The 11,708-nt window shown below is 45.6% G+C and overlaps 1 protein-coding gene and 1 long non-coding RNA gene across 2 annotated transcripts in view; one reads left to right on the top strand and one right to left on the bottom strand.

Moving 5' to 3' along the window:
- Window positions 1–3,852, top strand: part of LOC135811847 (otolin-1-like) — a 19,203-nt gene extending 15,351 nt beyond the window's left edge. The window contains exons 11-13 of the mRNA XM_065325086.1: window positions 82–158; window positions 1,773–1,916; window positions 3,324–3,852. Of these exons, the coding sequence (XP_065181158.1) occupies window positions 82–158; window positions 1,773–1,916; window positions 3,324–3,488 (386 nt within the window). The 3' untranslated portion in view covers window positions 3,489–3,852. The remainder of the gene's footprint in view (window positions 1–81; window positions 159–1,772; window positions 1,917–3,323) is intronic.
- Window positions 3,853–8,837: 4,985 nt separating this feature from the next.
- LOC135811856 (uncharacterized) lies at window positions 8,838–11,637 on the bottom strand. Its single transcript, XR_010552708.1, has 7 exons — window positions 11,319–11,637; window positions 10,991–11,060; window positions 10,634–10,689; window positions 10,261–10,334; window positions 9,946–10,006; window positions 9,389–9,442; window positions 8,838–9,039 (listed from the first exon to the last, which is right to left on the bottom strand). It is a non-coding gene; the product is annotated as an uncharacterized LOC135811856 (long non-coding RNA).
- Between the last annotated feature and the right edge of the window lie 71 nt (window positions 11,638–11,708).

Below are 11,708 nucleotides of genomic sequence, written 5' to 3'. Positions count from 1 at the left end.
GTAAGTAAGTAAGTAAGTAAGTAAGTACAAGTGTGTGTGTGTGCGTGCGTGTGTGTGCTCTCCACTGTGTGTTCTCTACAGGTGGCGAGGCTCATGAAGCACGACTGCACACTGGCGAGGCATGGATCCCAAGAACAGTCAAAGGTTCATATCTGCAGGTGAGTGCTATGCTACTTGGTTGCTAAGCGACCCTGCCCATGGTTACCAATGCTACCGATCAGGGTTTCCTGCGTCAACATTTCAAAGTAAAACCTTTCGTTTCGGGAGGGGGGGGGGCGCGGATTGGGGGTTTCTCAGATTGAGTTACCTGCGAAGTAGTATACAGTCAATCTTGTGAATAACGACCCTTGGTCGGCAAGGAGAAAGGTGCTGTCATACGCGAGTTGTCGGTGTCCGCGAGGTTAAAAAAAAGTACGCCGTCAAGTGGTTACTTAGTCTGAAGATAGTGTTGGTATTCACGACGTGTTGATATACACGCGGTTGACTGTGCTTTTTGTTTGAAAAGACAATAATTATTAATTTATTATCATCGGCAAACCCGAGCGTTTCCAGAAATCCAGTATCAACAGCACACGCTTTTCAGCTTTAGCTTTCATCCTGGTGACATGCCATACCCAAAGATTTGGTGAAATGCAACGCTAAATCCAAGTGCTGGAAGTGCATGTAGCATTCGGGGGAGAGTGGGGGAGAGCGGGGGAGAGCGGGGGAGAGCGGGGGAGAGTGGGAGAGAGAAAAGCGTAAGAGAGCATGGAAAGTGACGGTACGGTAAACGTCAGATAACATTTACACTTGATTGTGGTCGGGCATCCTTGGTCTTGAGGCTTACTTGATTCCGTTGTTTTGGGTTGCCATATTCAGCCACAAAAGGGTCGATCGGGTTCCTCGTTCTCCCACCTCGGATTCATATTCTCTTTTGCTCTTGCAAGACTGAACAAATCCAGTTCTCCCAAGGATCAAGACAGCCACCCAGCTGGGTGCTCCGAAACAATGGATTAAGAAAATGAGAAGCCGAACCGTCCCATCAGGGCATAGCTTAAGGATTTCATTTAGGTCGCACAAATGTCCTTCCGTTTTGAAATCTGTCCGGACATGCCCGGACATTTTCCACAACACATTTTCAGGGTGTTTCTTCTTTTTTTAGTAGTACTGAAGTATATTCACAATGACTCAGTATGTGGACGTATCTCACACATTACTATGTACAATTCGCCAATTTATTTGTATTAGAAACTGAACTATTTACTGACGACAAATGTATGTACAAGAAAGCGTTGCAGTCAAGAATTCAGGTGCAGCTGATATTCTTACTCCGCGAGGAAGGCATCTCAGTCTTCCAGGTCAAGTGCATCGCTCATCTCACGCCTGAGACTACGGTGTACGTGTTAGTTGTACGATATGCAAGTCGCATTTGGCACGAAGCTCCGAAGAAAGCCCAACTCTGCATAAAAAGGTCGAAAGGTCGCTGCTCTTTTTTTTACTTTTTTGACCGGACACTATGTCCGGTGAAATTGAAAATGTCCAGTCAGTGGCCGAAAATGGCCAATGTCCGGCCGTTAATCTATGCCCTGCCCATTGATGATGATGATGTGTGTATATGCATGTTCATAATGACTGCACTTTTCGTAACTTTCATTGCGATTCTTAGATTATTGTCTCCTTGTCGACTTTTGGATTAAATTGGTAGATATAGCATAGCTTGGGATTTGCTGCTGACAGTGCCATCCCCACCATGGGCTTGCACTGGTGCTCTCTGCTCTCTTCCTCTGTTCTAGATTGACTTTGGTAAGGAGAAGAGCATCACAGGTGTAATTGTGCAGGGCAAGTACAAGAGTACATACTGGACGGTGAGCTATGCCGTGCACGTACTCGGCGTCGACAACACCTGGTCGCCGCTGACCGAGAACGGAGCACCCAAGGTAGCCTATGCATGCTTGATGGTGTTTGCTGCAGTGTGTGTGTATGCTGCAGTGTGTGTGCATGCTGCAGTGTGTGTGCATGCTGCAGTGTGTGTGCATGCTGCAGTGTGTGTGTGCATGCTGCAGTGTGTGTGTGTATGCTGCGGTGTGTGTGTGTATGCTGCAGTGTGGGTGTATGCTGCAGTGTGGGTGTATGCTGCAGTGTGGGTGTATGCTGCAGTGTGGGTGTATGCTTGTGTGCGTGCGTGTGTGTGCGTGCAGAGTGCATATGCAGGGATAGCTCGTGTCTGTGTTTCGGAGAAAAGGAGTGTGTGGTGAGAGACAGCGAGTAAAGAGTATGAAAAGCGTGCGAGAGCGAGGGGGAGATATAGCGAGAGAGCGAAGACGTGCGACCGGGAGAAAGAGAGAGTGTGAGAAAGAGACAGAGAGCATGAGAGAGTGAGAGTGAGAAAGTGGGAGGGAGAGGGAGAGTGGGGAAGAGAGTGCGAGAGGAAGAGAGTGCGAGAGTGTGAGAGGGAGCAAGAGAGAGAGAGAGTACGAGAAAGAGAGGGGAGAGTACGAGAGAGAGGGAGAGAGAGAGGGAGAGTACGAGAGAGTGAGAGAGAGAGAGTGCGAGAGTCAGTCACTCGAGGCGTGACATTCTCTATTTCTTTATCCAAAGCCTAATTTAATGTGTACTACTTCAACAGTGTTAGATTGGAGAGTGGGGAAGAGAGTGCGAGAGGAAGAGAGTGCGAGAGTGTGAGAGGGAGCAAGAGCGAGAGAGAGAGCGAGAGAGAGAGCGAGAGAGAGAGCGAGAGAGAGAGCGAGAGCGAGAGCGAGAGAGAGAGCGAGAGCGAGAGAGAGAGAGAGAGCGAGAGCGAGAGCGAGAGCGAGAGCGAGAGCGAGAGCGAGAGCGAGAGAGAGAGAGAGAGAGAGAGAGAGAGAGAGAGAGAGAGAGAGAGAGAGAGAGAGAGAGAGAGAGAGAGAGAGCGAGAGAGAGAGAGAGAGAGAGAGAGAGAGAGAGAGAGAGAGAGAGAGAGAGAGAGAGCGAGAGAGAGAGAGAGAGAGAGAGAGAGAGAGAGAGAGAGAGAGAGAGAGAGAGAGAGAGAGAGAGAGAGAGAGAGGGAGAGTACGAGAAAGAGAGAGAGGGGAGAGTACGAGAAAGAGAGAGAGAGAGAGAGAGAGAGAGAGAGAGAGAGAGAGAGGGGAGAGTACGAGAAAGAGAGGGGAGAGTACGAGAGAGAGGGAGAGAGAGAGGGAGAGTACGAGAGAGTGAGAGAGAGAGAGTGCGAGAGTCAGTCACTCGAGGCGTGACATTCTCTATTTCTTTATCCAAAGCCTAATTTAATGTGTACTACTTCAACAGTGTTAGATTACCAAGCAATTGCTGTTGTATGTCTCACGCTGCTCTTGCTTTCTGTTCAGATGTGCGAGGGCAATACCGATTCGTCGACGGCCGTCATCTGCGTACTGGACTGCACTAATCCGGTGCAAACAAGTGCTCTTCGTATTCTGCCGCAGACCTACAACAACTACGTAGCCATGAGGGTGGAGATCATGGGATGCTCTGGCAGTACTATCTTGGCGTAGGCACACGTTACAGGTCCTGTGCGTCCTCCTCCTGCTGCTCCTTCTGCACTCATTTTCCCTCGGAATGTGTCGCATCGGTACATCTCAACTTCACCGTCCGGCTGTGTGTTGGGTGGATGAGACGATCGACTCTTCTTCCAGTTTTACCATTTCCGCCCAGGTGCACTTTCCAGCCACTTGATGTTCGATATGAATTTACATCATTAAGCATTTCAATTAGTTCCTAGGATTTTTCATAGTTCATGACCACAAGCCATATTATTACGGATTTCATTATTCACCCAATTTCAATTGTCACATAAATATACATGTATGAATGCTGTGCATCAAACACCGAAGAACTTCTGAAGAACTTTTAAAATCACGAAGCGTTTTGCAGCTGATTTCACTGTCTGCTGTTTCCGAGAGCTTTCAAGGCCTTCAGTTCAAAAGTTTCCACCGAGACATTCACCAAGGAAAATCCCGCCTTCGCCGTGCACCAGTTCATATCCCGGTGCTCGTAAGTCTAGGGCTGCACGGGAGGATTTGACGGATTCAACAGATCCATGTTTGCGCTGCTCGCGAAATCGGGCAAACATTCGTGCTTTTCTTGCCGCAGTTCAAAAATTCCGGGCCTGTTCGCGAGTGCCCTTGACAACCAACGTTTTGAGTGCGCCAGTCTTGCCTACCATGCAAACCCCATTTTTTGACCAGCTGGAGTTCAAACCAGCGGGGAGTCGTTAGATACCGCATTTTTTACGGCTCCCTGGTTTGCACTGGTCAGCTTGGCAGGGTCGGATCCAGATTCAGGTTCCACATTTGAATGCTGCCTACAAAAGTCGCACGCGGAAGAAGAATGTGGAGCTCAAGAACGCCAAAAAAATTGTTCATCTCACTCAGGAATGATCGCAGACGGCTTTCAGTGCACCCACCTTTTTCTTTCTTTTTCGAAAATAGCGTATCGTATTGTATTGTAGTGATTTGGTTTAAAAAATTCACCAGTTGTGTAGTCTTCGGGGTGCTAAGTTGAATGGTCTTGGTCCGAGGAAGCTGAGACGCTCCCTTCCTTCTATATTCCCAATCGAACTCGTCACTTCCACCGAAAACTGGGTGACTGCGCCCTTAACGCTAGATGGGGATTTGTATGCAGAATGTCACTAAAAGCGCGATTTCGTTCTTATAAAAGCACGGATGACCGCGATTGGTCCATATTATGTTGTAGTCTTTTGGATGCCGAGTCGACTGGTTTTGGTCCATGCAGCGTTCGGCCCTTATTCCCATCGAACATGGTTGGATAAGCTTACATGGGGGTTATGTACTCTTGGTGTTATACATGAACATGCGCATTTGACCAATTTAGCCCGATTAATACTTAGTGGCAGACACTTCGAAAATACAGACAATAGGGTCAACCGGGATTTCGTGTGACGTCAATTTGCATAATAGGCGATTCAGACTACGGCCGAAATCACGTGTGAACTTGAATTTCCATGGTGATGCAGTCGTGTTTCAAAAAATTTATGCACAATCGTGGATCAAATACGTCTGAATCGTAGAAACGTGATCACAGGTGGCCGTAGTCTGAGTAGCCTATGGGTTACTGTATAATATGTGCTCAAACAGATTGCAAAGTAGCTTTTCTGCTTCTTTTTTTAAATAATAATAATATCTTTATTAGGATGACCCAGAGGCTTGTCGCCTAGACGGGAACCTGCCTCTTGTACAGGCATAAGTAACACAATGATACAATAAAAACATGGACCATACCAGAAAAGCAATGATGACGAGGCATTTTCTGCTGCTTTCCGAGTAGCAATTTTACTACAGGTGTCATCGATTGGCGAATCTGGATGAGTGCGAGCAGGCGGTGTGATCTGAGCAACGCTGGCCCAATCGAACAAAACAAGGGTGTAGTACGCAAAATGTACGCATATCGTTCAAAGATTCTGTGAAAGCTGTAAAAAAACGCCAAAGTCCATTTCCACTCCACTGGATGTTCGTCAGCGCGCGACTCTACTGTAGTTTACTAGTACATGTAGTGAGATCCACACCAGAATGAAGAAGTTTCTGGGCAAATCAACGGCTGATAAGTCCAAAAATAAGGCTCGCGTCGAGTGTTGTGCAGATCCGAGGATGGAAGAAAATTCTGTCCCTTTGGAAAAACGCGGCCAAGAATTCAAAATTCTGCGGCAAATTCCGCGGGGAAAAGAGGGGTTTTCCGCGCATTTCTGCTGTAAAATCAAAAATCTGCGGCACTTTCTGCAAGTTTTTCACCCTCCTCGTAGAGGATATGACAACTAGTCGCATGAAGGAGCACTTTCATACTATCCTTTGCAGTCACAAACTGAATAAGAGTGAAGAATCTTGGAGAGACCTGCACTGGCAAGAGAAATGTGCTCAAACTGATCGCAAAGTAGTTTTCTGCTGCTTTCTGAGTAGTAATTTTAGTAATTTACCCTAAAAAAATTCAGATTCCGCGGGCAAAAGTGTGGATTCCGTGATTTCCGCGGATGATGGCAACTTCTGCGAAATTTGCCGCGGCCGCGGAATCGCGTTTTTCCAAGGGGACAGAGAATAAAAGGTGTCGTGCAAGCTCCTGTCAGGCAGTTAGTTGAACACAGTCGAGTACGAGCGCAGCACACGTGCAGGATTTATGCTGTAGATCTATGACACGTACCGCACTATAGTACAAGTACCAAAATCGCCCGCAATTTCACTACGAAGTGATTTGGCTTTTTTTAACATTTGGCATTTTTTAACAAATGTGTAAAATTTGCTTTTCTTCTGGCTGTTTCTCTGCTCCGGATGGCTGTATCGAAACATGGGTGGTGGCAAATGAGAGCCAGTTTATCGTAGATCAACATTGACCACAAAATTTGGTGCATATAATTTAATTCTCCCTGCCACGTCGGTATACCTAGTGGTGGGTGCTTTGCTGTTTTTGCGTAAAATGTGTAAAATAAGCCCCTGAATGCACGAGGAGGGCAGTGAATTACTTCCGCAGGGCCTTTGGACGACGTCAGGCCGTCTTGCCATCACTAAAGACAACAATGAAGAACAGTAGGTCACGGAATACACTCTGTGAGAACGAAAACCTGGCTGCGATGCTATGCTACCTACCGTATTATCTCTAATATAAGCACAGTCTCCAATAAGAGAACACCTTGGGGCGGCATTCAAAAAATAAAGTGCTCAGTCTCCATTAAAAGCACACTGTGTAAATTCATTATCTGTATGGTATGGCATGGTATTGATTTATATGAATTCGGTATCTCAACAGTACATTGTACAACTTGGGAAGATCCGAATGACATAGATCCGTACCGGTGAAAAACCCTGAAATGTGTGTGTCTGACATGAATTTGGCATGGCAACATGCCTCTGAAAATGAGGTTGAAATAATAATGGAACAGTCTCCAATAAAGGAACGTCTCCATTAATAGCACGGGGCGGAGGTACATTGAAAAAATAAAGGACCGTGCTTATATTAGAGATAATACGGTATCCAATTCTACCGTATGACACAGCCACTAGTTACAAATACAAAAACACGGCTTTGCGGCAGCATACAATGCAGTTGACAGATTAATTTTCATCCACTAGCATTCCTTGAAGTGATATCTATCAACTTCAGAACATTGATGACCGAATATCCCAGTTTGTGATGCCATTTTACAAATTTGTTAAAAAATGACACACCAATTATTTGAACCCTGAGAATACTATGGAAGTAGGACATGATTCAAGACACTTTCCAAAGTGGGATCATTCCCATTTTTTGAGACAACAGGCATGAAGGATAGCACTTCCACTTGCAACAATTTATTTGGACGTAGCTTGCCTAGAAGTGGCTGAAAAAACATCATTTTACAACCATGTTAAAAAAAGCCAAATCACCTCGTACAATAATCCCACAATGTTTGACAAAATCTGCAGTATTCCCGACAAGGTGTGCCATTTTACCTCGCAAGTAAGGGCATGTTCGATTGGTAAGGATCGGGATCGGGATCCAGATCTCAGATCCTCGGATCCTTCAGATTCAACTGAACACTTTATTTTGGACCTTGAGGCTTGACTGTTGCCATGTTGAAAATGGCGCTCACAAGGCACCCAAAAGGGTGAACGTCGTACTCATCCCGTGCGTCGTAAAAAAGTCAACAAGCTCCATCTCCATCCACGTGTGCGTACCACAATGTGTACAAAAATGATTTTTACCCGCCAGATACGCACAAAGGTCACATTTGGATCCGGTCAACCCTGCTCTCCGAGGAGGATTGACCGGATCCGACCAATCGAAAGGGTGCGAATCCAGTGGATCGGAATCCCGATCCTACCAATCGAACACGCCCTAAGTAATCCCACAATATTTCCGAAATGTCTCCAGAGGTTTCTGGAGGGACAGGTTCTTCCATAGACAGTGAAAGCATCAAGCACATACACCTACTGCAGTATATTACGCCATGCAGGCTGGGACAAAAGTCACATAAAACTTCGAAGGACAGCCGATTTGTTGTTCCAGAGTACCCTGGACACTAATACAGTACAGGTATTAGTGTCTTGCGCTCAGACCGGGTCTAATTCAATACTGGTATAACAGCTAGGATGTCTTGCACCCATGTGATCACACATTCACAGCCGCAAAACTTCAGGCAATGTCCTGTTCTTTAGGAAAAACGCGGGAAAGAATTCAAAATTCCGCAGGGAAAACGGGGATTTTCTGCAGCAAAATCAAAAATCTGCGGCACTTTCTGCAAGTTTTTCACCCTCCTTGTAGAGGATATGACAACTATTCGCATAAAGGCCGATTCACAATACAACTTTCTGCGACGCGACATACGACACTTGCGACAGCGACACACGGTTCACAATATTCTTCATGTTTGCGACATCCTCATGCACAAGTAATACCATGCACGTGCACCCAGGTTCAAAACTGTACTCCATTTGTGCATGTCGCGTGTCTCACGTTGCAAAAGTTGAACTTTCTTCAACTTCTGCGACAGGTGCATTGCGACAGGGAGTTTCTTGTCGCAACTGTCGCAAATCGCGTCGCAGAAAGTTGTATTGTGAATTGGGCTTAAAGGAGCACTTTTCATACTACCCTTTGCACTCACAAACTGAATAAGAGTGAAGAATCTTGGAGAGACCTGTACTGGCAAGAGAAATGTTCTCAAACAGATCGCAAAGTAGTTTTTCTGCTGCTTTCTGAGTAGTAATTTTAGTAATTTACCCTAAAAATTCAGATTCCGCGGGCAAAAGTGTGGATTCCTTGATTTCCGCGGATGATGGCAACTTCTGCGAAATTTGCCGCGGGCGCGGAATCGCGTTTTTCCAAGGGGACAGAATGTCCACACTCAGTCACAGGGTGAATAAAACCGGATGTAACATGGCCTGAATATCACACATGAACACGGAGAAAATTGTACTGGATTGGAGCTGATGTGCAATCATGATTATTGCAAACAAAGGTACTGAAGATATTTTCCAAAAACAAGAAGATCCAAAAAGGTGAATAGGATTACATAGCAAAAGAACAGGATCATCAACTTCTCTCAACGTCAGGGTAGGAGATCTGAAGACAAAGATGAAGAAAAGGACATGAACATAATACAAGTCAGCACAACTGTTGCTGCAAGACTAAAAATGAGCTACAAGACAGATCAAAGTTTACAGCCAGCTCAGCGCCCAGTGGTTGACAGCATCTTCTGTGAACAGCGAAGAGACCGTAGTCAAATCAACTTGGACACAGATCAGGTCAAAGTGAATTGCTCCATCCTCACTGGCTACGTACACTACAGGATTGATGAAAATCCCACTCACAAGCAATAAAGGTGCATATTGCTGGGGAAGTGCAAACCCACAACCGAATATGTGGAGTCTGCTATTACACATGACAAAAGTATAGAGGAGAGCATGCTTACCAGACGCATTTCCAGTAGGGTTACAGGGCCTGCGTGCGTGAGAAACCAGACTTCCTGTGAGCAAGGAAACAAAGACACACTGTGATCAATGCCAGTATGCGCAAAATCAACTAACAGTATAAAATGATGTGGAGTGATCAGAAATGTTAAATCATCCTTGGTTTCAAGACCCAGCACCCAAGAACACCAAGCCAACACACAAACACACCGAAGCATGACGTGCGTGAAAAGATGCCCAGAGCACGGGACCCCTGACCGCAAAACAGCACTGTCGCCCTCCGCACATGACACTGAGTAGAAGCCGAAAACCGACTGCAGCCAATGCCACGCACAGCGCACTTGCGTGCACACACCCAGACATTACATCAAGACGTGCGGCTGACTGCTAGACTGTCAAACCCTACGAGAATGGATAAACAGTACGCATCATATCCTCCTTCCCAAAATGGCTGCACATGTGACTATTCTACAACCACATTCAACAGCATGTGGCTACAGAATACGAATAACATCCATGTGCTGACCACACCGGTCAGATGAAAAAGCAGCAAACTTACATAATCAAACATGCAGACACACCATCTGAATTTCCCAATGTCTTTATCCAGATTGTTGACCCTGAAAGAAAATGAAAGCAAAATACAGAGGTGGGGGATGTCAGTACAATCCACAGATACTATACATCGAAGCAACAGAAATACTTCACGACAACGTTTGCATGTGGGGATCTCAGACAAGATCGGAACAATGTGCTATATCATAACATAAAGCTCAAAGTAGGTAAGATTGTTTTATCATCACCGATCCACCCATAATTCGTGCTGTACCAAACTGTGTAACACAATACAAAAGATTGAGGAGTGCCACCTTACCATATCGACCTGGTGGTTTCAGTGATACCAAGCTTGGTGGTGGAGAGACTGCTCCATGAAGGATAGATTGCAAGCTGCAAGAACAAAGCAATGCGATACTGGGAATTGGATCTTTGAATATTCATTTTGAAAGGATTTACGTATTCCGCTGCACACATACATAAAGCTAGCCAAAAGCGATTGTCAATATCCAACGAAGGCCACATAAAATAATTATGCAATAATTTGTGGATCTCAGACAAGATCGGAACAATGTGCTATCTCATTGCATATAGCTCAAAGTAGGTAAGATTGTTTTATCATCACCGATCCACAAAATCAACCATCTCCAAAAGATATGCCTGCTACAATTACGAAAAAGAAACAGTCTTACCTCCTGAAAAGCATTCGGTCTTCAGTAACACTTGGCCAAGAGTCATGGATCTGGAGCTGCATACGAAAAATGAAAAAAAGGAGATGCCACGCGGTCAATGCAAAGGAAGTAATTCCACAAATAATCCAAACATGCAAACACTTTCACGCCAGATACGACAGTTGGCCCGCTAGCTCAGCGCCCAGTGGTTGACAGCATATTCTGTGAACAGTGATGAGACGCTCAGTCAAATCAGCTTGGACACAGATCAGGTCAAAGTGAATTGTTCCATCCTCACTACCAGGCCGGGAAAGAACGAACACTTTCCAATCTCTTTTTTTCACAGACGCAAGAGACATATCCTAATCTAAGACGTACCGATTTTTGGGATGCTTCCGAAATAGAGGCGAACTGATACGGATCACGATTTCCTTCAACTCTTCACAACCTGAAATCAAAGAAAGCAAATGGCAACAAAATTACCAACTTTGCGAATATTGCATCATCCCCGGATTCGAGGTAGGAGTCCCCTTTCCACGAGACAGGTACAACATTTTCGTTGCTCATAGTCTACAGATTAGGCATGTACACTGTCAAAACACAATACATAAAGCTGCTACGAAGTGATGAAAAATGAAGAAGAAGAACATTCCACCGTACAGACGGAACATGCATGCAACAAACAATACAGAAAAAAGGATCTTACCATGTTTATGGTGAAGTCGTAGTTAGAAGCCGAGGCCGGCGAGCGCCATGATATTAGAAGCAATCGCGTCATCCGGACGGAAAGAGCAACGTCGGTGAAGAGGACATAGCACGAGGCAGAGATGATGATTTTCTTCTTACGGAATGTTTTGTAGATAGAGCAAACAGTCCTCGGCTAGCGTACAGCAGGATCAAAAGCCGCAAACGAAGCTGAGAATTGCAGTTGAGAGTGTTGAAAGGGAGGCATGACGGGCATCATCACAGCAAACTTCAGGCCAGAAAAGAACACACCACCAGAGTAGACGACGCGTCGACGGGGCAAGGTGAGAAAGAAAGAAAAACTGCTGTGAAAGCTGAGCAAGCGCAGTGGGCTCTTTTGTTCCTTTCTTGG

This window comes from Sycon ciliatum, chromosome 3 (assembly GCF_964019385.1).
Source record: "Sycon ciliatum chromosome 3, ocSycCili1.1, whole genome shotgun sequence".
In the NCBI taxonomy this organism is placed as follows: domain Eukaryota; kingdom Metazoa; phylum Porifera; class Calcarea; order Leucosolenida; family Sycettidae; genus Sycon; species Sycon ciliatum.
This window is presented reverse-complemented; position numbering and strand designations above follow the sequence as displayed.